Raw genomic sequence first — 26,004 nt, forward strand, 5'->3', positions numbered from 1 at the left:
AAGAGAAAAAAACTTGATAAATGCAAAATTGAAAAAAACAACGATTGAATCAGAATATGATCGGAACTTCTTATATAAATAATAACAAAATACCGTACCTCTCGCCCCAAACCATGTGCACAGCCACACCCATGTTATATATTATTAATATCACTTATTTTTATTATTCATCATACATTTTTATTCATTCATCTACAAAATTTCAACCGGGAATATTATAAAATACTATCTAAATACTTTGATCATCTATATACAAAGTGAACAAATTATGATAAAATATTATTAGATCTTCTTCAATTCTTCGGATAAAATGAATTTCTTGGTCAAAGGTATTAAATGAAGTTAAAATCTTACACTGAGTGAATTTTTCGTAATATCATTTATTTCAACAATCAACATACAGTTATAACTTTACACCTATCTACAAACAATACTAGTAACAATATTATCATAGAATACTTTTTTCACCTTGAATGTGGTTAGGAAAATTTTTTGTTACAAACAAAGTAATTTATCAAGAACATTTTTGTCTTTATAGTGTATATAACATTACTCGAAAAGTAATTGTTATTAAAATTTCCTCCATTATTATTCATTTTGGTAGGACTTAGGTATATCCTAATCTGAAATGGAAAATTTATTCCACACAACAGAGAAATAGCTAAAAGAGATGCACAAAGCTTCTTGGCAAGTAGAGCTCAACAACCAAACAAATCTGACATCTGCAGAGTTACTAAGCAATCACCAGGAGTCAAGTCTATAGAGATACTAAGCATTTGGGGAGTATGCTTATCCCCCTGAGCAGCACTGTCTTATCTCAAAGATTGAGTTAAACGCCATGCCCATTATTTTTGCTATATGATATTGGTTATCTCTCATTGATGGGGTGTCTGCTTGATACCAGACTTACAGGCTGCCAGTTGCCAGTTGTTCGCACCTAAAACTGTGGGATAACAAATCTCTCACAACATTCCTCATGCCTCATGGCATCCCTACTCACACGACCTATGTAAGCATCATTCTGAGCAAAATTTAAAATCTCAAATGATTCCATTAATCTGAACTTGTATTCATTCAATTTATTTCCCTGAAATAAGTTTTGTAAAACGAAAAATCCCAATTTGAATCATTACAATAACCAGGGATGCCTACCTCCCCCCAACCTTCATCTAGTAGACGCACTTCCCCTAAATTCAGAGAAAATCATTTCCCAATCCCCCTCCATAAACTCAAAACATAGTAGTAGTAATTTTAAGCACTATGCTGACCTATTTTGGAATCCCTCACTATCTGATTCCGAGACCCCCCCAAAAAAATTCAAGTACGCAGTCTGCGTTTAAACACACTGTGGGCACCCCTGCACTAGCATAGCCTGAAGTTCTACAAGCATCGGAAATACTGTGAGGTTGTGATACACTTTACTAGTGATTGTGTGTTGTATCTTAATAAATTTACTTTCCTGTGGAAATCATTATTCTTATTAGCATAGAACTTTTTCATGTAATCACAGTATTCTTTTCTGAACAGCTGTAATAACCTTTATAAGTTGAATAATTCATGTGTTCAAGGACGAGAATCGCTGGGCGTAGAGTAGTCGTAGGTGGCAGGGCGGCCGAAGTCGATGCTGCGCCGATAGGTGTAACTGGGCGCGCCCGACGCCATCTGCATGTGATGCGTGTGCCCGTGCGACGGCGCCATCATCTGAGCATCGGCCAGGGCGTCGCCGTGCTTGTGGCCGTGTGTGTAGATGGGCCGCGTGATAATCTCGTAGGTGGTGGTCTTCTTGTCGTCCTGATGGCCCTTGAGTGCCGCGAACCCTGCCAGGACGAGGGCGAGGAGTGACGTCATCAGCGCCTTGCCCGCCATCGCAGACAGTGTGCTCATGCCCATCGCCAGCATGGTCCCCGCCGACAACAGACCGGCCAGCCAGAACGCCTGCCAGTTGCGGTTCTTCTTCCTGCCTGCAATCACATATAAGTTTTGTTCCAATAATAGTGTTTCTCATTATTTAGTTTAGTATATTATGTACTAATATTTTGTAGAGTAGGCCTAGTATATCTTCTATAATGGTAACCTATGTGTAACTTATTTTCTTCAGAAGAAAGAGGCGAATGATTAGAAAAAGGAGGAGGAGGATGAGGAGGAGGAGGTGGTTGAGGAGGAGGAGGAGGAGGAGGAGGCGGTTGAGGAGAAGGAAGAGGCGGTAGAGGAGAAGGAGGAGTAGGAGGAGGAGTTGCAGGAGGAATATATAGTGAGGGAGATTGTGGATTTGAAAGAGTAGAAGATAGTGAGGAGGCAGGGGGGTAGAGATGGTGATAGATGCAATAAGGTGATAGATGTGATATATAAGAGCTTTTCTGTTTCACAAGACATTTGAATATTCATGAAACAGGCCCCAATCACAATCAAATCATAACTCTTCAATTTAAACTCTTATATATAATTATAATTGAGAAAAAATCATTTCTGCAGTAAAATAAGAAGAATTATTGTTCTATTCCATGAACAATGAGTGTACTTTAAAAGTATCATGTATAGGAATTTTTGGATTATAATTGTGAAAAATAGAGATTACAATAATAAAAAATGAACTTCTTGTCCTCACTGATATCTTGAAAACTTACACTTTTCCGCAAAGGAAAATCATTCTATCAGAATGGTACTCACTTCCCTTTCCCTTTTCCTTTCAAAGGCTGTGTCCGTCTAAGAGATTGCGTATTGAGGTTAATCGATTATTTATTTAGTGGTACTAATCGTAGCTACCTTGTGATTCACTTGTATCAGATACAGTACAATAGGGCTACTGAATAGGATATTACTGAATGAACTGTATGCACGATAGCAGCATAGAGGAAGCAGCATAAATATCCTAATCCTATCTTCCTTGTAATAAATCAAAACAGAATACAAAAGGGTTACTGCCTTTTGCTAGGACATTATTATAGATAAACTGTATGCACGCTTATAGCAATGGCATAACGATTGATGCCAATGGCATCAACTTATTCTAACTTTTCTCTACGATAATAGTCAGCCAGCTTTTCAGTAACTTTATTACCTGTTACGGAATTGGAGTCAGGAACAAACAGCTCAGTTGCGCCTTCACCGAACCGCTTCAGTTTGTTGAGGATGTTGGAGTCGAGTATCTGCACATTGAGCGCGAGCGACTTGAGGTAGGAGTTGACTCGCTTGTAGAGGTAGTTGTCGAGTCGCGGCGACTCTGCGTCCGGCAGGGCGGTGGCAGCCGACAGCGACTTGGCGTCCAGAGTCGGCGCTCGGACTAGGGTCACCCCGGGTAGCAGCTCCAGCGGACCCGATGCCTCCAGCTTGTCCATCATGCGGATCAGATCCAGCTTCAGGCAGCCCGACGAGTATTCTTGCTGGCAAGTCTGCAGTTGAAAAAGAAAACATGATAGCGTTCAAGAAGAAGCCTAGGTGAAGAAACAGTGAACACAACTTCCTAAAAATAAATCATTTTTCCATCAGTTTGAAACTATAATCTATACTTCTACAATTATTAAAATTTGATCTTCACGTTTTCTATTACTTAAGCAGAATGTGGGTATCAAGCTGAAGGAGAGAACATTTTTCAGAAGAATATAGGCCTATAATATTTCGTAATTAATAAATTATACCTGGTGATTACAAACTACCTGGTGAGTATAAACCCATTTATAATGAATTCGATATGAATATTGAATGTGAACGAATATTCGATTTTATTAGATAATTTTAGTGTTATCGGATGAGCACGTTAAATTGGCGGTCCCGGCTGAAGTATGACAGTCGTAAGGCCCATTGAAGGCTTAAATGGTATCCAGGCGAGGTGAAACTTCCGACAGGGACTTCTCACCAATAAAAGCCATACGAATATTATTATTCTATCAAATACTAGCAGGTAACCCGTGCTCCGCAATGGTCTAATTGAAAAATTGACAAACTGTGAACTTGACCTACTGAGATCTTGAAGAATTTGGAATAGGCCTGCAACCATCCTCGGTGAATTACGAATTGAAACAAAAATTTGAAATTGATCAGGCCAGTAGTTCAAACATGATTATGCATCATCATTCGTGAATTTCCTATTCCGCACGTGTGTAACCAATTTTTACTCTATTATATTATAGATAATGATTCAAAAATGTCAATGAATTTATTAATAAGTGATTGTTTGATATTCAGAAGCGATTTTTGACTGTCTGTTCAATGTAATATTCAATGTTTATCAGCGCCGCAACGAAGATAAATTATTACCAGGCAAATACAAATGTATACCGAATTCAACTGGTGTGACAATATTGTTTGACGTGTGTGATATCATGAAACGAGTTTTGCAACAGCAGCACAGAGTAATTATTTTGGCTAAGTGATTTTTCGCGGTGATGTTGATGATGGTGATCAGTGAACCTATAGCTTTAGGTGGGTTCCGAACCACCAGGAACCGATTTTTATACTCATAAATGATTTTAGAGGAGTTGGCTCTGCGAGTGGCCACCCTTACACAGGGAGTAGCAGGGCAGGCGCAAGAGTCAACCGATTCCTTAATTTCTGTAAACTTCTCACGTAATACTGGAAAAAGTTTCAGATAAATAAATAGAGAGATCAAGATTGATCTTCTACCAGCAAAAAATTTGCACCACTTCCTTTGCCCTTCCACGGAAAAGCTCCAGATTTTGCAGAGATAGATAATTGCTTTCAACTCTATTAGATTGAACGTGCATGGCCAATTGCATGGTCACATTGCTCATCAGATTCAACCTCGACAATCTTAATGATCTCAGAAATCGAGTCGTCATTTCGGTTGCAGTCGTTATACCCGTTATGCAGGAGCGATTGTGAAAAAAAATCGATTACCAGAAATATGTAGCCTATGTCACGTCACCAATGGCATTCACATCGAACCAAAACGACGCACGCTACGTGCGAAGAACTAGGAATACCTATAGGCTACCTACGTGGAATTCCAAGTGCTTTGAAACAAATAGAACTCCTTTTTTTCATAAAGTGAAGTACTTGTGATTTATATCAAGCGAAAATCCCAATTATATGCTGTACCTAATAATTATTTAAATAATTATCTAATGGTTATTTATTAATCAGCATTTGAACAAATGCATCTGTATACTCGTAATTTCAAAATTACTATTGTGCTTTCAAATTTGAAAACTCCTATTTCAATCACCAGGTATAGTCGGGATACTACTAAGCAAAATAATTGGCAAAATCAGTGGAGATTGATCGTTTAATAATCAAGTAGCTTCAATCAAGTTCGGGCCCTTCCTGCCACCTAGTTCTAAGACAAGAGAATGTTGTAAAAGGTGTAATGGTTGAAATCAAGAGTAATATATAAAAAGTTCAAAAGTGTGTTACTACAAAAGTAGTAATTGTATCTCTGCTCCTTTTTGATAAATGTTAGAAAACTCACAAAATAGAAGGAAAGCTTCCCCATACTGAATAAATCTTGGAGATACTATGGTTGTAGATACTATGTTATCTAATAATTCTATACTATCAGGCCTATGTTTTGAGGCTGGGGGTGTTCCCTGTGCTACAGGACTTCCATAAGTACTTATCTATAAAAAATCTCAACCCTGATATAAGATATTGAGAAGATTATGAAGAAACTTGATAAAGTATGAAAAACATTACCTTATTTTATCTTACATAATGAATCAAGGGCTCATAGAATATAATCCTAAATGTGGCTTACTTTGTGCGAATGAGACGTTTGTTTTCGAGAATGAGATAAAAAACAAACAGTGAGTTGAAAACTGATGATAAAAATGGGATCGATGGGGAAAATGAGAGCAGTTATAACTATTCAATTGAGGATAACAAACAATTTGAATATGAATATGAATCTGCTGCTTGTAAAGTAGGCCTGGCCTATTGTATTGGGATCATTTCTACACAAGATTCATGACTACAATAAACCATTTCGAATAATAGACAACTTAAATTGGTAATACTCGTTACTAGATCACAAATGCAATGAACTGGTTTTCCCAATCACACTTATTTTCCATCTCTCCTGTCCAAGTTTATGAAATGATGATTCAAAAGAAATAGCCACTAAATGAATTAAGACCCATCCCACTCACTTCCTGCTCTTGGAATTTGTTTTGTATTATTACAGTCAGTCTCAATCATAATCGTGTGGTCAAGAAGATTAAATCCATATGAATATGATCTTGTTTAGATACCATTCTCTCCAAAGTGAGCTGAATAATTATTATGAAAGCATGACATCATCATGATGTATGCAGAAACCAAGAACGTTTTCAAAATTCCCACTAGACAATATTATTGCAAACACTTTTGTCACTTCCAAATAATCCTGCTTTCACCGGGAATTATTATAATAGTATTTTTCAGTCGATAATGAGAAACTTCAGACTATGTTCCAATCAGACTTGTGAACGTTATGGATCCCAACCATTTACAAATTTTGGGATCTCAACTGTTGAAATGATTGAATCTGACATTAATCTTTTACTCATTTACTGCGGATTTTGCCTGGTAAAACAGAACTTTTCGAACACTTCTGGAAAATTCACCTTTTTCAAAAGAAGCTTAGTGGTAGTGAACGATTGGTTGGGAGCGACAGGCTGAAGCACAAGAGTGGTGTGGTTGCTAGTGGTGTCACCACCCGTCGCGGTGTCACCGTTTGTCGCAGTGTCAGCATCCGTCGCGATGTCACCATGCGTCGCGGTGTCGTTGCGATCATCGGTGGCGTCTATCACTTGTTCAGGGAGAACGTTGGCTCTGGCAACGACAGCCAAAGTGCAAATAATAATGGCGAAAAGTGTCGGGACGCCGGTATTCGCGCACATGCTGACACACCTGGAGGCAAAGCAACACTAAACTGAAGGACGTCACTTTGCTCGTCTTTATACGGCGAAATTTTTGATAAACGTCGATCGGTGGACTAGACAATGAGCGGCGATTCTCCACGTATGTGATGGATGCACGCGTCCGATGGGAGACCTTCTGTCACAAAAACGTCGTCGATTTTGTGAAACCTGGAGCGAGGCAATGAGGCCAGCTAATAATTCAGATCCTCCTCATTCATAATAATAACACGAGCAGCAGCAGTCAATATCGACACCATTATCATGCCTCCTTGTTATCTTGAAGGACGTGCGTAAACGCCTAGCTAAACATCACCTCATCTTTCACTGTTCATCAAGCATTCTCTATTCACACATTTTCCGCTACAATTTTCACCTGGTCGCGCAAAATTGGTGCTCCCGAAGGCCGTCGACCCTTTTTCACTTGATCTGCGATCTGCCATACAGATCTCACGTGCGGCCACTCAATGCACTTTCATCTTGGCATGTGTGATCAATATTGAGATTTTTCTTCTTGGAAAAAATTGTATGCCTGGATTACGCTGATATCAAACATTCTTACTGGATCTATGTTTCATCTGATGTTTGTCTGCATCCAATTTTCAATTGAAAAAGAGTTTCCAATAATCAATAATCTCAAGTTTGCCTAAATTTCTGGATTCAAATATATATGTGTTCGATGTTAACACGGGTACATTAGGAATAAGGAGAGCGATTGCAAATTTAATTTAGCAAATCTGGAGCTAAATAGACTATCCTTCCGGTGGGCGCGCTTTTGAAAGTTACATGAGTAGCCGTGTAGCAGCACCGCTTGCTGCCTCAGAAATATTGCCTCTGAATCAGATAATTAGTATGTAAATATAAAAGAGCCCAGTCTTCCAATAGATTCAGATATTCATAATTATGAGTAGAACAATCAAAGGCAATAATAAGCTGATTTATTGAATCTAATTTGTGTATGATGAGGGACAGAAAATATATTGATCACTGAGTGCTGCCTGAGAGACGTTTTCAACACTGATAACTCCGACAACTGATTATCAAAAAAATGGTTACCTTTTGAATTGGATTACCATTGTTGACAAGAGCAGGTACTGGAAGTATGAATTCTGTGAATTTATATATTATTTTATTTATTACAATAACAATAACTGTGCAGCACTCAGTGATTACGTGCTACGATGCAAGTGCTGCGCAGTTATTGTTACGTTGATGAGTGGAATAAGTTATATTTTACATCGGAAGGCTATAGAAGAATCATGTGAAGAAGGTAATCCACCAATTTTTTCTATTTCATGGTGCTTTCAACTAAATTTTTCCTCTTCCTCCTGCTACAGCAGCTAGCAATAGCACTTACTCGCGACCTACTGCGTTAGGAAACGGGTAATCAGAATGTGATTAAGGAATACAGTTTTCGAGAAACTGTAATAGCTTTCACCTCCTGGTCATATTCTTTCAATTTTCTACTATTAAATATACAATAAACTAAAAATTAACATACAAAATCCAACTGGAAAGTACTTCGTAGAATCGATGATTCTAGCATGATAAGCTTAGCATGTTAGGCTTGATTTTTTCAATCATTATTACATTATTTCAATAACTAATCCTTTGCTGAAACAAGTTCAAGAAGAGGTTATCTATCTGGATGCAGAATCTCATAGAAGCTTCAATTGTGCATTACTGGTCCTGGTCTCAATTCAATACAAAAAAGAAGCTTGCAGCTTCAAATCACAATACTTATTCTTGATAGCCCATTGTTAGAGAAGGTTTTTGACTCATGTTATTCATCATCAATAACTGACACTCTTATTTCTTACAAATCATAGTTGCATAGTCTTACAAGAGACTAAATAACATTTTCTATTTACTATCACAATTTGCATTATCCTCGAATTTATTCCCAAGTACAATATTAAAGTGATTTTTCACAGGATTTGGAGAAGGTTCAATAATAGAAAAATAACGAAAGTGAGTTTGTAAAAAGGTGAGTTTTGTTAGAGAGTTCTCAGTAAAGTCTAGTAAAGGTACCTGTAATTTTCGTTGCAATTCTAATTTCCTCAGCCAGCTAGCTATCTGATGCTCTTCAACTGCAAGACACTATTGGAGGTCATTCAATCGAATTGGTAATTAACTTGAGGTAACAGAACCTGCTCTTCATTTCTTCATCATTGCACTTTCCTTCAGATCTCCTCTACTCCTTTCACTGATTTACGTAGCGTTCCCTTTCTTTCGATGGAACAAAGCCCGACAAAAAACATCTGACACTCATCTGAGAAAGTCACTGTACTTCGAGATTCTCCTCACATTGTGGGAGAGAACTGATAGTTCCTTGTCAAATGCATAGGTTTTGAAATTCCAATGATGTGAATACTTCTCGGTGTGATCTTTTCCTTCTTGATGTAGTTCGCTTCCAAAAACTGTAACTGGAAGTTCAACAATGATTTCCTATCTCACGAGACATCTTTATGTAGATCAATGCTATTACCCATAGATCAGTCAAATCTTGAGCTGCGTACAGACGATTGTGCCACGAACACGTGCATTTCCCTTTTCATCAGCTGATTATATCTGTTATGTATACAGAAACGGAAAGATACAGATACTAAACTTAGCATCAGCTGATGAAAAGTGAAATGCTTGTTTTCGATGCGCGTAAGTCTCTACGCAGCTTTAGACTAGCTACACACACATAGATTTTTGTTCCTATGATTATTGCCGTCCTTATAAAATATATTAGATTAAACAGATGATGTTTGTCTAGTTGATGTGCTAGAATTCACGATATCGTTAGATGTGCTAGAGGGCAAAATATCGTACGAATAAAAATCGATGTGTGTCTAACTGGCTTTAGAGGCAAATTAATTTCCTTGAAAAAATTTTTTTAATTATAAAGATCATTGAGCAGTCTATCACATTATACGAGAACTATCATACTATCATTGTCATTGTCAATGGATGTTTACTTCTATAACTCTCGAAAAATATTTCATGGATCATTCTCTTCAAAAACTGTGACTTTCAAGTAGAGGATGGTTCCCTTTTGAATTAGTGTATATAATACTTTCTGAAGTTATAACAGGTATGAGAGAAGTCAATCAAATTCCAGCATTGATATTGATATTTCAGGTAGAGTTTGAATAGCAATTGAATAAACATCACTGATTAACTCTGTTATAATTAATTGAATGTCAGATATTCAGTGCAGGTTTTTAAGCGTTACTTTGAAGTATGGAATAAAACAATACAAACACATTGAATGTTCTCTTACAGTACTTTATTACATCAATTTGAAATATCTTATTTACAGGATAAATGTTATTCTTCACATCACAAAATCAAACATTTTCAAAGAGTAAAAATCAATATATTGATGAAAAACTTTCAGTATTCGAAAAATCCAGGAATACAAATTCTTTAATAAAACTGTGGTGAATTCTACATGATAAACACATCGAATTTTCTCTCAAAGTACTTTATTACATTAATTTGAAGTATTATTAACAGGATAAATTAGATCTATTTTCAAATCACAAAATCATACACTTTCACGGGAGAAAAATCAATGGATCGTTAAAAATTCAGTTCTCAAATAATTCAGGAATACGAATTTTCAATTCAACTGTGGTGAATTTTAAATGATAGAATTAATCAATAATGATTTCTCCTCAAAAAAGCTCCAATCTTTTAAAAAAATATGTATGATTGGAATAAACGTATAAAAAGAAATTGTCTGTGCTTTACTATGCTAACACAAATGAAAATCAATGGACATGAATAATAGTAGTATAACAAACACTTTCAATATCATAACATAAGTTTGTTTCAAATACGATTTTCCTTTGTCAGCATTCAAACAACAAATGAGAAAATTATCAGTTTTTAGGCCTTAGCCAGGCCTAGGAAGGCTTTTAGTTTCATCTCCTTACACATTAATTCATTATCTGCACGATCAATCTCTTCAACCTACTACACCTTACATTAGATTAGATCGCATTCTTTCATCTCACAATTCAGTCTCATAATGATCTATTACTTCAATTACGAAATTATTGCAAGTCATTACATATAAATTTGTTCATTCCTATTACATGAAACTAGTGCTCAATTACTTGATTTAATAGTTTAATTTTTATGAGTTTAACAATCCCAATCCTTATGATGAGCTTTTAGTTATTCATTACTCGTTGTAAATGTTCTATAGATTGAAACGGAAGCATACACCTTCAATTTTTTTACTACTCATAATATTATAAAAAATGAGGTATAAAACGTTTTCAAATGATTGTTAAAACAATGCACAGTAGGTCGAGAACTACTTTTGGTCAAGAGAAATTGCACTTTAAAGAGCTTCCGGTCAACATTTTCACTGGGAAGATGTTTTTCTACCTTGGAATAAGACTCATCTGAAAGGCCCATCCATCAATTACATAATTTATTGAGTCCGAGGCTGATTCCGCGTCACTCTTCCATCAGCAGTCGCGAATTGGATTGTTATTGAAGCATGGCAGACTGCAGACATGAATTGATTAATTGCATTCTGCAGAATGCAGAAAAATAATTGATCTCGTTGTTGTCGGTAGAGAAAAGTACGCAAATCATTCAAAGACGGTTGCACTTCGGGAAGTTCATGGATAAGGAAATGCAATTTCCCAATCTTCTGATTCTTTCTTCTCTAGTCTTGTTGGCAATATTATTTTTTATTATTAATCAACCTACAACCTTTTACAAAATAAAATTCTATTTAGCCTATTATATATCATTTAATAGTTTCTATCGATGTAGAGTGGCTAATTGATTATGATAGGATGCTATTATCAAAAATTAGATCAATACTAGATTAGATCATCTTATTTGTCTTGTTTATGCTTCATCTTGATATCATCATGTATTATCGTCCAGCCCCAGATCATACATTTCTCTCACCGATCAGTATTTATGTACAACAAATAACTATACTCTTATACAGCAATTATAACCTTCAAAAAGGAATGATGTTTTATAGCGCCAACTCATATTAGCCTGTATTTTACCAGCTCAGTTCAACTCATTCAAGATAGAAAGTAAGAGAGATATTAATCAGTTCTTATTCAGGCATCTACTTGGACAAGTCATTTATTTCGGGAGAGGATCGAAATGAATGAAGATTTTGAAAGGCTTATGAGTGTAATATCTGTAAGTACGATTGCTCTCTGTATTTCAATTTTTATGAAGCCTTAGGCCCGGTTGCACAAAAGCAGGTTAAATTTCAACCGTGATTAATTCCATGAGAATCAGAAAAGGCCTTTTTGATAAGACGGCTTCTGTGATTGGTTCTCGTGAAATTAATCTCCATTAGAATTTAATCGACTTTTGTTCAACCGGCACTTATTCAGTATATCGAAATACATCAATCAAGAGTCATGTCCCCGAATTCAATGTTTAGAGATTCCAATGTGTACGAAGCGTCAAACTTCCCTCTTAAAACTTCTATTTCTTTGGTCACAAAAGCTATTGCTGGGCCAGAAAAGCAGATGCCTCTTCAAAATTCATCAACTAAGTCTAGCTACTCATTCACTTCTCTCATATCATCATAATATTCATTCAAGCTCGAGCATTATAATATGCGTAGACTTATAAGCTAGTAAACTCCAAGCTGGTTCACTTGTTAGCTTGTTACGAGGAGTAAACCAGATGAAAAATCAATGACTCATTAGAGAAGAGAGAAGAGTATGCGCACTATTTACTCTTACTCAATCATGTAAACACTACTTTACATATCTATAATAAACAAAAACATTCTATTAATCTCTATAATGGACGAAAACATTCCTATGAGCATTAACTAATTTCATCATCCTGAAGAGAATGTTGATAGAATGAATTTTATCCGATTGATAAGAATGGTAGTAATTTCATAATCAGCAAAGGACCACTTCACTTATTTTTATCTTCTTTTAACGATTGTATTTTGTAGTCGATGTCTGGATCGTGGGCTCGATAGGGCTGCTGTTCCTTGTCGCTGGTTGAGGAATCTTTGGGTATGCTCCTCACGAGAGGATAGACAGGCGTAAACGCCATACTTCTCGCGTAGCCGTAACCACTGTGCGAAGCTCCGTGACCATGTCCTCCATCCACATGTTGTACCTGAAAAATTAATAGTTGAATGAAAACCCTTAATGTGAATGTCACTTGGTTGGAATAACGAATAACAAGAAATCATAATCTCCATTGTGGGCCCTGTATCATTAAATTGATCTAATAAAGTATTTGAATAGGGTTACTGATTTGTTTAATTATTATAGAATTATTTGTGCAACTAGTGCGCAAAGTGACAGTTTGCTGCACCGAAAGAAACGTTTACGCCCGAGCCGTAGGCGAGGGCGGAATGGTTTCTTGAGTGCAGCAGAGGAACTTTGCGCACGTATTTCACATTAAAGTTTTCCTACAGTTACCATTGAATATGAAAAGTGGGTAATTGTGGGTAAAATTCCCTGAAATCCATCAAATGTTTTTCTGTGTAATTTTATTATTAATAAAAACCTTAATTTATTTAAAATTGAATAATAATGTGGTAAATGAATGGAGGCTGTCGCTGTCATCGTTGCCTTAATATTATTATTAAGTGCACCAGAACACTATACCACAGTCACTGTTACCAACTTATATTTTGATATTCCTGCACTGGTGCTCCATATAACCTACTAACTATTTTGTGTTGCCATGTTGCAAATCTGGAGTGCAGAAATAGTATATTTCGCACCTAGGGCCGAAAATGGGACTTTTCTGGCTCGAAATCGGTTTTCAAGTCCGAGGCCGTAGGCCGAGGACTAGAAAAGATTGAGAGCCGGAAAAACATTTTTGCCCATGGTGAGAACGCACATTTATTATTTTTCGCCACACAGGAAAATAAACAATATATATATGAGAATAATTGTCTATTATAAGCACTTCCGAAAGCAAAAGTGGAAGGTCATAGCTCTAGCAAATCTGAGGTAATCTGAATATCAAGAAATTGTCCAAGTATTTTTATTTTTATTCTGTTTTGTCTAAATAACCTAAAAGATTATGTTCAATTATGTAAGAGGTTGAGTTTATACTTTTTATTCTTTCAAATGACAATAAGATGATATTATTATAAATATTTTGATTATTGAATGATAAACACAAAGAATGAAAAGTTTTTGATCAGCTGTTTTAGCACACTTGAAATTTGGCCAATCTGAATGTCAACGGAAGTTTAGGTTAGAAGTTCTATTCTACTCTGAAAATAGAATTATTTGAATAGTTTATAATATATATCTTATCTGTATTTTATTCATCCAAATAAAATGATAGTATATTATTACAGAATACTTTATTGAATTCTAAAAGCATAAAATGATTCCGTTTATCCACCATGTTCCATGATAAACGCTGTACTAGGAGGTTTGAGGTTAGATTCTATTATACTCTGAAAATTGAATTTGAATAGTTTATAATATCCCATTATTTGTATTTCATTCATCCAAATAAAATTATAGTATCTTATTGCAAAAACTTTATTCAATTCTAGAAGCATAAACTGATTCCGTTTCATAAACTATTTTGTAAACACGTTCACATCAAATCAGAATCAGCTGACTTCAAGGATATTTTACAGCCCTAGGGCTGTAAAAATTTTACCGGCCTGGTCAGAAAACAATCACTTTCGGCCTCCATATAACGCACGTAAACCAGCTCATTACATCCAAGTGGGGCGAAAAAAATTTTCCCGCACTAGAGCGGAAAAGTGATTCTTTGCGGCCTGCAATCAGTGCTGAAATGGTCACTTTCCAGGGTATCTGTAGGAAAATTAATACTACCCTTTTCATGATATTTCACATAAACACAACACGTTTCAATCACTCATGCTATTTTCAAGTGTCAAAATGAATTATTATCTTATTAGATGTGTAATGGGTAATGTTTGCTACATCAGTTATCTCTATAATGAGTGATAGAAGAAATAATTCTATTTAAAACGTAAAAAAAAACAAGATAGATTATGGAAGAGTGAGGAAAATAAGCTAAGTTGTCAAGTCATCAATCATTGAAGACTCCGACATGAAATTCATTGAGACAACATCAGCCTGAAGCTCACTTTGTCACGTCTGATAATATATCACGTATGAGGAGGAATTGAGATTGATATTGGATTTTACAAGAGGAGGATGTTACAGGCAATTGTTGCTCTGAAACTATTCTGTTAACAAGAGTGATTGAAAAATGATGAGTCCCTGTCAAAATTCAGTAGTGAATAGGTCTACTTAGCTATAGAAATAACTTGAGTGAGTCTCCCAATGTAGGCCTACAAGAATAATAGCTTACTAGAGGTCGCAGTTGAAAGGAAGTGATTATTACAATGGTTAGCGTGAAATGGAATGAATGAGATAAGTGAATATCGCTAATCGCTAGGTGGATGAGTGACCACTTTGAATATGATTAATTAGAAATATTGGATTATGGATAGGTAGGAACAATAATATTATTATCAGCAGGAATATTGTGAGTAGTGAACTTCATAACAACTTCCAGGTTTGAATTCTCTTGATTTTTTTTAATGCTCTAGCATGAAATATTTCGTTTGATAGAAGATACCATTCTTGGATGATTGAGTGAAATTATTTATGTATGAACTAATGATTATTATTCATTATTTTGTGCATAATGCTCATATTTTAGCTTGAGTATTATTAACAACTGACCAACTGTGATCTGTTTTCCAAGTTGACTTGTATGCTCTTCATACTACTGGAAGAGCATGATTACTTGTCATCGCTATTTATTTACTGCACAATATTGCTATTATAGAGGATAATTCATGGATGAAGTAAGGATGTTATATTTTCTGATTTTCACAAAGTTTTTCTTTTAATATGCTTATCAGACGTTTAGGCTATATTCTTATTCACATTACTACTCTCTATATTCATGCATTTTTTAGCCTCTAAATATACAACATTTTGGTTTTAGATGTCTACTGTACTTTTCAGCCTCTCTGAGGCTTGATTGCACAAAAGCCTGTCAATTTCAACTTTGACATCCACGAGAACCAATCAGAGGAGCACTCTTTTTAAAACCCCTTCTCTGATTGGCTCTCGTGACATATAATCATGATCGACTTATGTGCATACAGGCAAGAGTTTTCACCTGTTGATAATTTCGAGGTTTTACTGGAATGAAAATTACCTCAGAGCTGTGGGTGTGTGCATGAGTGACGACTGGCTTGGTGATGATCTCGTAAGTAGTGCTTTTCTTCTCCTGGTCGCCGCCGCCTTTCATGGCGGACATGGCGGTGAGCAGCAGCGCCATCATCGACATCATGAGCGCTTTTCCCGCCATGGCCGCCAGGGTCATCAAGCCGGCCGCCAGCATCGAGCCGCCTGACATCAGGCCGGCCGTCGCCAGCGCGTGGCTGTACTTCTTCTTACGTCCTGTCAATCAAATAAAATTATAATTCGATGACGTCAATTTTGGGTGAAAAAGAATATTCGAATCCAAATTAAATGAAGATGATAATGTGGAGTGAATTTGAAGAACTATCATTCTATTGGTTTGTCGAAAATGATTTGTTCGTTTGAAAGAGAATGAATTCGGAGCAAAATTCCATGGAGTATTATAATATTTTCATTGTATAAGACATTCATCATGAAATGTTGAAAATTTGGGAGCCAAACTCTTGAAAATGCCTACCTTCACTTCGAACATTATTTGTTCAAATTTCGACGCATTTCAGGCATTTTACATAGGATGTTGTGCTAGCAAGCTGCTAGCTATTGGAATTAAATCATTATCCAACTAGGAGGTATATGCGGAGCAGAAAAAATTGGGATAGAGTGACCGCGAAGTTGTCGTGCTAGATCGGACAACGTTCTGTAGTCTTTAGACTCTTTAGTGAGTATTCAACACTTCATGATGCGCATTACCTAGTTTCTTCTTTGAAAGCACTGCATCTACTGATCCTGGTTTGTTTACTTGGCACAGCTCTTGTTACTCGGATTCTATTCATCACTCCAATTGACTGAATATGTTCTTCATCCCCCTCTATCTCGCTGCTACGCATACCTCTCCAAGTTGGAAGATGTTTCAATTTCACTTGTAGTATATGGGCAACATAATACAAGCATTACAGAAGCATCATAGAGTACATAAGAGAGTGATACCGTTTCACTGGGGCAACAAGGCAGGCCTACACAAAAATAAAAATTGAAATTTCTCATAAAATCTGTGAAATTTCCTGAACGAGAAAAGTTTAATGCTTCAGATCGCAATTATAAAAATGTATACTAGAACTAAATTATCTCAGGCCCATCATCGAGGATAGAACGATGTACTAATTTGTGAGAAGAACAAAATGAATGAATTCCTGTCGACATAATATACTCTCATGCGTCATCAGATTCTATCACCCATATTGAAGTCTTGAAAAACGACATCTACTATTAAGAAAAAGCGTGAACGCATTAAGATTCGGAATTAATAAAGACGAAAACAACCAAGCAATATTAATAAGATAGAGCTGATTTATCATTGAGCGTGAAAATATAATAAAGCTGAAAAAGTGATAAGCATTAGCTGCCGAGCCATTGTTCCAGGGAAAGTATAGAGGTAATGACAATGATGGACCGAATTTTAGATTTATCACACTTTCGTAGAGCACCTGCTGCTTCTGTTTTGGCCCCTGATTGGAATGCGCCGCGCCATGTTGCATTAACAAGCGGCGTGATGCTTGACTCAGCCACTTTTCTAGCCTTCTTTTAATCTCGGTTTTTACGAGAATGCTCATTTTTAGACAATGGCGTTTGTATAGCTCCATCTATAAATTCAATTAGAGGTCAGTTACATTGTTACAAGATGAAGTTTCAACCAAAAACAAGTTTTTTTTAGGGAATTGGTTGAAAGTACGAAAATAAGAGCTGTATTTGGAAATAACTCTTTATTTTATCTACAGTCTCCTTAGTTGAAAGAGCTTCTAAAAGGAATCTCAAGAATCACTCGGAAATCAACTCTCAAAAAATTCATCCATTTCTTCATAACTCATTTAGGTCTCATTCACTACGTACCTAATAACTACAAATAGTAAGATAATAAAATTACGTGATAAACTTAAAATTACATGATGAACTTCTTTAAAATAATATAATATAAATATTGGTCTTCTAAAATTGGTCTTGAAAAGGGTGTCGTCTGATGAGCGATTTCTGATGAGCGATTCGGCAAGATATAGTCCACTGAGCGATCCATTGTTCAGAATAACAATAAGGATAGGCCTAGACCTAGGTGTCATTAATCATCAGGAACTGTGACAGAGGAAGATTAAATGAGTAGTGTCGTGTGTATAATCGCAATACGATTTATTGATGGTAATGATTGAATCAGAAATTCAGAACCCACCACCGTGGCTTCTAAAAAAACTCCTTAAGGCTGTGCAAAGGCTAAAAATAAACTTTCTACTGGTGATATTTTTCAAAGTTTATATCATCAAGCTATCAAAAAGAAAGAGTTTTCTTAGGAAAACATTTTTTTCCGATCATTACTTTTTGAGATATGAGCGACTAAAGTTTAAATTTTTGGGACAGAACATCTAAAATTTGGTGAGAGGTAAATCCATTAGATTAAGAAGATGAATTCTTCATGGTATTGCTGATCCAGTGAAACAGAAATTCTCTGAAAATATAGATTTTTGAGAAAGTTATTCAATTTACTAAAAATGACAATGTTCTGAACAATGGATCGTTCAGCGGACTGCTAACCCCCAAAATCGCTCATCGAACGTAACCCTTGAAAAGAGCCTCATTTGGAAAATTTTCAATTCAGGTGACCACTAGGTAGAAGACAAGAAATTTGATTACCTCGGAGTGTTATTTGTGTAAGATATAAAATGTAGCAGTAGTCGGGTATTAAATAGTAAACCAGAGGGTAGAAGATCAATTGGAACGCCACGTGAGAGATGGCAATTATGCATTGTATTAATCTTATCTATGCATATATAATATGGTATGTATAAAATGTAAATTTTAAATCTTGAATTTGAATGACTTTGAGCTGTTTGTAAGAAAATGTCAGAACACGCAATAGCTTGATCCTTTTGCACCTACGATTATGATAATGTAGTAGATGTACTATGCCTCTTTCATATAATAGAGGCGTAACGTGAATAATAAATTTAAGTACAATTCAAAATTCAGGTAGCAATCCAATCGACAGTAATTGTTAGTAAAGTAGTGAGAGTGTCGCGTGGGAAAAATCACGGTCACGTATCTTACCAGTGACAAATTGATTGACAAACGTCAACTCACCCGTGAAAGTATTGTCAGTATCAGTGCTCCCAAACACCTCCTCCCCAAATCGCTTAGCAGTCTTCACCAGACTGGGATCAAGTATCTTGATGTTGACTGATAACGAGTTGAGGTAATTCGCAAATCTGGAGAACAAGTAGCTGTCCAGACTGGCGTCGGCTCTCTCCTGGAAGATGTCATTGTCAGATCGTTTGGCAAATTTCGGCGACCTGGTCACGTGGACTCCTGGCAGAATCTGGAAATCGGTGTCCATCTCGAGCCGATCAACCAGTTTCAACAAATCCAACTTTAAACAAGGCATGCTGTAGCGTCTGCCACACCGCTGGTCCAACATCTGAAATCACACAAATCTATTATCCAGGCTGGGCGAAAGTGTAAAGCAGAATCATTTGCAACAATTTTACAGAATCACATCGTATGTGAAGACTCGCAAAGGGTGTTTTTCAATTTGTTCAAGTCGAACTGCTGCGTGAGAACAAGACTATCATCTGTTTCCTTACTGCTTACTGTACAAGTAGCAATGCTTGTTAATAATGATACTAGCTCAAGAGCGAGACAAATTTGAGTTCTAATACTTTCACAGTCTCATTTATTCTGAAGTGACTTGTTTGAGCTTCGTTCTGAAAATTTATTCCAGAGACAAAATTTCACTGTATTCGCGATATTTCTTGGAATTCCTCATTCATTGATTAGTTTTAATGAGTTACATATCCTACTAAACTCATAATATGATCGATATACTGCTGCGTATATTATTGTCGATTATTATCGAGTTATTGGAATGGAAACATTCAATTTTCTACGCTTTACACTTTGTAAAGATTCACACTTTACCAAGTAAAGTAGTGTGAATAATATGGAATTATGAACTTCATTCCAATGAAGAATGAGGTTCCAAAGTTTATTTTAATTTTTAATACAGCTCATTTTCATTTTTAATTTTCAACTGTCCACCGCACGGTGATGGAAAATAAACGAAAAACATTTTTTATCAGGCGGAGTTAGGACTTTTAAGTCCTCTCGAAAAACGTCGGAAATCATCAAGCGTAAGCACAAATTATGTGGAATAATTATGAAGAACTGGTCATGTTTTCCTGACAACTGAGAACTCCCGACTTTTGAATGTAACTATGTCGAGTTAGCTGTATGTGTTTCTCCACAATCATTAATATTCAACCCTTCTTGGTAAATGACACAATCCGCGTTTTCCATTTAGTGCTCTCATTCCCCATCAAGCATTATTTATGAACTTGATATTCCCGTAATCTTGAATCATAAAGTGATTGATATGTTCTCAATTGCTGTTAATATTCACAAATATTTCTATTGAATATATTTGAATATAGTAGAAAAAACATTTCCAATTAGTAGGCATTTTTTTTAATTGGAGGGCATTTGAATTTGGGATTTCTGTCCTCATTTTAACAAACTTGAATGTTGGATATGCAATATTCAATATCTTCAATGCTGGATATTAATGTGAATTTGTTCGAATTTTGCGTAGAAATTTTACTGACTCTATCAAAGATTATGTAAATAATGACCTTATTACATTCATAAGATTTGTGCATATTGATTGCACTACTGACTTTCATAATCTAGTGTTGGAGACAAGCATTCCCAACTGACAAGAAAGCGATCCATTAAAACTGTCCACCACAGTGATAAAATATTATCCAATATATTGTCTCAACTCATATAAAAGGAACTGGAACCACTAACGTTTAAAATGCTGCTTTGCTCTAATAAAAAAATAGAGAAAACGAGATTTGAGCCTTCAAGAAATTATGACGGATATGACTCTCTTATGACCGATATGACAAGAATTATGACTCTCTTCGTAGTTCATGAACCAACAATCATTGAGAAATTATGTCATAAATGTTGATGATAATTAGATAAATTTGCATAAAAAGATTCTCTTACTTGGCTATGCTGAGCTTGCTATGCTAGCTTGGCTATGACTTTATGTGTATGAGATGATGGAAATGGGAGAATTGAAAAAATTGAAACAAAATAGGAATCAAATCAATCACAGGGAAATACAACTGCTTCATCCGGTTATTCTGGGAAGGATGAATAGATCTTATAGAAATCTATAACAAAAACATTTTGATATGGAATGAAGTTTTCTAAGTCTACAAATTTTCAATTGACTGCTACACAGAAACTACCCAAAATGATGATTCTGAAATCGTCACATGAGTAGCATGATGCATCATGCATGCATGATTGCACCAATGTACCTAAAATACATTCTAGGTACCTTTGGTTTAACTGACATGGTCAATTCAAATTCAATTCAAAAAAGATTTTATTTCAAAGAAACATAATAAAAAACAAATTCCAGCTGTACAAAATAATCATACACTTGACAATGAATAAGGTACACTGAAAGAGTCTTAAATTAAATACAAATTAATATGAATAGGAGATAAAATTTCGCATAGGCATTGCTGCCTGTGTGCGAAAATGAGTCCAGGTAGGATCTTTATTGGTTACTCTTGTACAATATATACTTATTAACTTATCAACTTATTATTTTTACTCATTTACTAATAACTACAAAAATGATAAAAAATTAAATGAAGGAAAGAAATAAGCCCCAATCCCCAACCGTTCCCTATCAAAAATTGTATTCGTAAATATGTAGTAATTTTACATATATATATATATAAAATGGTACAGTAATAATTATGTTATATATGTATTAATAAATAAAATGATTATTCATATTTAAGCTGTACTAAAAATGAATCACCTGCCCACTCTATCCCAGTCCCCGATTAACCCCCAAACCCCGACCCCAATTGCAGAAGAAGAAACACAGAAAAAACTCGGCGAAACACATTCACACAAACACACACACCCACACACACACACACACACACACACACACATACACACATGAAGCCTCAATAGGATTATTTTGAATAAAAAAAAATATTAAAAATATTTTTTAAGATTGTTTAATAACAATTATTATATTTAAGACTAAACTGAATTCATCTATATTACAATCTAGAATCTGTACTCCGAGGTGATCAATCTCTCACAGCACTCATCTCTTCCAATACTCGAAATCCACCTTTTGACAGCTATTTTAAATGAAGATATCGTATAGTTGGCGAAATCCGCTGGATACAGTGGAAGATGTTTCACCAAAACGTGAGCTATATAGTAGGAGTTGGTAATAAATATAGTTCTATTTACTCTAGGCATTTGAATATTATACTGTACTGCTCTCCTAGTTGCATGACTATGTGTAATGGTATTGAATATGCTAGCATGATTCTTGAATATGTACGATGCCAAGGTTCTAACATATAATTGTCTGACATCAAGCACTTCATATCCTCAAACACTGCGTTGGATGGGTAATCTCGACGCCTTCCAAGTGCAGATTTTATTATAAGTTTCTGGGTGGTGAATAGTGGGTTCAAAATAGATCTGTATCCTCCTCCATAAGCTAGAATTCCCCTTCAATAATGGACTGTACAAACGCATAGTAGATTGTTTGGAGTTCATTCCTATTCAGATATTCTCTGAGTTGCCGAAAAACATAAATCATTTTTCTCAGTCTACTGCTCTGATAAGCAACATGTGCAGTCCAATTAAGTCTGTTGTCCAGAATGACACCCAAATACTTGTAAGAGTTCACCCTTCCAACCGATGCACAGGCACAAGAGTCATTTTCAATGTTCCCACATGTATGGAGTTTGATCCCTTTGAATGTTTGTTTCCTTGGTTTGATCACTTTGAATGTTCTCTGTTTGAATTTCACATGAAACTCTGGAGTTATCCATGAAAAAATGGCTTCCTTTGGGAGATGAACACATGTGAATCAACCTTTGACCCGTGAGCCCTATTTAAGTGACCAACGTATTGCTAACATGAACAGATTTTAAATGTATTTTCTAAACGGGTTTAACCAAGCAATATTGGAGGAGGAACGGGTCTTTGAATAAATGGAGCCTATGCAGCTCTACTATGCATACTCTGGGTATGTTTTAAATTTTACACAATGGCTCATGCTCTGGATCATGCTCTAAATTTCAAATGAAAAACAAACCTCAGAGAGAAGGTGTTTCCAGAGGAGAGCTCTCTCACCATTCATGGTTCGAAATGAAAACTCCAGTTTTCTGAATTTGCCGTATTTATAGTTTTCTATACAATTGCCATATTCACGTAATGTAAATTGTTATTCAAAGCCTGTGAATGACAAAAGTTATCGAAATCATTTATTTCATAATAATTCTTAAGAAATTGTTCATCTTTGACTACATATTAGTTATCCAAGATGAACTCTCAAACGTCCAAGCTTGAAGTCTAGTATTGTCCAAGGATTTATTAAACAAAAAAATATTTTTCACCCCTGTTAAAGGCTTTCATCCTAACTTGAACTATTGGTAAATAGTAGGCAAAATTGAATGCTTGGTAACTGTCTGATACTGATATATTATCTTCTGTGATGGTTCAACATTAAGTTGCCTATCGTTATGAAAGAAGTCTACCTCATACTCTTGAAGATACTCTCAAAGATATTGTAGTTCCAGAATATAAAAAAATCCGAAACAGTGTTTGTTGACGTTTTGGAAATTTTTTGTGGTTGAAAATTGATAAATTATTCAAATTTACATTCAATGTCCTCGAATTTTCTATTTTAAGAGCAAACTACTTCAAAATATTTCTCTATGTGCACCCTGACGTAGTCTCTACCTATCACAACAAAGTGGTCTGCATCGAGGATTAGTTATTAGAGCTCTAAGGTCATTTATTCAGCCGTAGTGCCTTGATTGGCCTTAGTGGCCTAGAGCACCTTATTGCTGTAATAACTAATCCTCAATGCAGACCACTTTGCTGTGATGGGATAAAATTACGTCAGGGTGCACACTTTTAAATTTGAGATGTGACAAAAGTTTGTAACCGATTGGACAGAGTGAATTGAGGAGTTATTAAAATTTCCCATGGAATCAATGGATTTCGATTCAGATCAATAGGTAGCAAGATTTAAATTAGTGATTGATGAGACATTCCCAAGCTCTCAAATCGAATGCGAGGTTTCTTATCAGTTTCATAAACGTATTTCAGTGATATTACAAATGTTGTCTCTAATATATGTAGTATTCGTGCATGCTATCCATAGAATGGGTCACAAAGTCAAGGGTAGGTACTAAGTAAACTTTGAGTATCAATCATAGTGTAACCCAATAATTAAAGTATCAATCATAGTACACGTTGAGCGCTGGATGTACATTGAACTACATCGAATGTGAGGTGTTAATGAATAATTTTATTATCCATGAAATGCGTCAAATGACTTGAATGTAATATTTTGAGGTTTACTATCATGATAAAGGTACTGTAAAAAGTAAAGTTTGATTAATGGAGTGTACTGTACTAGTAACTCTATAAGAAAATACATAGGAGTTATCATAGAAGAAGCCATACAATGAAGTTTGAAGCTAGCATTTTGAGGGATGTATGATTTTTAAAAAAACCTTCATTACTACTGTATTACAGTACTCATGTGATATCGAAGATCTATCTCTTCATTGATTGACCTGGGTAGAAAAATTTATATTTTAACGAACAGATAACACTTTTGATTGTGATTTGTTTCAATCGATCCATCTCATTATATTATCAAACTCTTTTTGCATTGCACCAGTTGTCATTCAGACTTCTTAGGAAGAACCCTTATTTTTCTCTCAAACCAACAAATAATATACTCATGTCTACCTGCATCCTACTCAGTATCATCAACATCATTATCAATTATATAAATACAATTCTATTTCCAAATTACTCGAAATTGATGGAATATCAATAACAATATTTGGTATTGCAAGAGCTATTGTTATATTCAACTAGATTCTTCACATTGTATCGAACTATTTCATATCTGAATGAAGTAATGCGCCTATGATTGTATTGTATAGATCTGTTTGTATTGTATAGAACCTATATAGTGTTGATTCTTAATAAGTTTCATACATAATTTCACTTAGTGAAACATCTATCAAACATATCGAATTATGTATTGAAACTAAATATTCTGTCGAGGTTGAATTAGGCTATCTATCTCATTGGATTCCAATGATAATCTCATTATCATCTCCTATCTATCGCATTATCAGTAGAACCTTTTCTACTGATAATTATTATTACCTTTATTATTTACCTTTATTTCTATTCATCTACTCGTCTGCTTCATATCATAACATACTAGTTTTCATTTACCTACCTGTTTCACATAATTAATAGATTGTCCATCCTTTTTGAAGTGATGGTCGTTGGTTTGAACGAGGTTGTCGCTGGCCGACCCATGGTCAAGGCCACTCACTAGGCACACAAACAATAACAGATAGCACATAGCATTGTTGACACTGACTTGTATGAAGTTCATCATGGTCACTGGTCACTGGTCACTGTTGGGTTGCAGGCACTGTCTGGAAGACAGGCGCCACTGATAAAACGTTTTATACGGAGGCGGCAATAACATTTTCCCTGGCCAGTTGTCGAAACGGTCGGAAAATGTCTCTTGATCATCGTTTCGTCCCCCACTATTTTCTCTCCGTGCCTCGTTCATTGATTACGTGTTCCCTACTACACAACATGACAATTCTCTTTCATCTTCTTTTTGCTCTCTTCCTTCTTGTCCCCAGTAGGCAACAACAGAAGAAACAAATCTGGAGCATATCGAAACCCGCCGACAAGATGCCGCTGGCTCGCAAGTACCATTGCCAACTACTAGTGAAGATGCGTCCAACTGCTCTGCAGGACATTATTTGAGTTCTGCCAGGACGCGTATTTTTATTTTCGGTTTATCACTTTCTCCATAGCAAACAAGC

General features: G+C 35.7%; 1 protein-coding gene across 1 annotated transcript; it reads right to left on the reverse strand.

The window, feature by feature from the left end:
- Positions 1-368: 368 nt before the first annotated feature.
- On the reverse strand, positions 369-25,571 carry LOC111062442. The gene is made up of 8 exons (XM_039441163.1): positions 25,398-25,571; positions 19,151-19,484; positions 16,041-16,285; positions 12,772-12,977; positions 8,209-8,215; positions 6,558-6,860; positions 3,059-3,389; positions 369-1,961 (listed from the first exon to the last, which is right to left on the reverse strand). The coding sequence occupies exons 1-8, from the start codon at positions 25,560-25,562 to the stop codon at positions 1,564-1,566; spliced, it is 1,989 nt and encodes a 662-aa protein (XP_039297097.1). The 5' UTR covers positions 25,563-25,571; the 3' UTR covers positions 369-1,563.
- Between the last annotated feature and the right edge of the window lie 433 nt (positions 25,572-26,004).

The sequence above is a fragment of the Nilaparvata lugens genome, chromosome 1, assembly GCF_014356525.2.
Source record: "Nilaparvata lugens isolate BPH chromosome 1, ASM1435652v1, whole genome shotgun sequence".
Classification (NCBI taxonomy): domain Eukaryota; kingdom Metazoa; phylum Arthropoda; class Insecta; order Hemiptera; family Delphacidae; genus Nilaparvata; species Nilaparvata lugens.

Excerpts from the sequence above, each read along its gene's own strand:
- LOC111062442 (XM_039441163.1), bottom strand. The coding sequence starts at position 25,562 with ATGATGAACTTCATACAAGTCAGTGTCAACAATGCTATGTGCTATCTG. Across the intron at positions 19,485-25,397 it reads CTATTAATTATGTGAAACAG|ATGTTGGACCAGCGGTGTGG; the intron begins GTAGGTAAATGA and ends GTGTGATTTCAG. Across the intron at positions 3,390-6,557 it reads CTAAGCTTCTTTTGAAAAAG|ACTTGCCAGCAAGAATACTC; the intron begins GTGAATTTTCCA and ends TTTCAACTGCAG.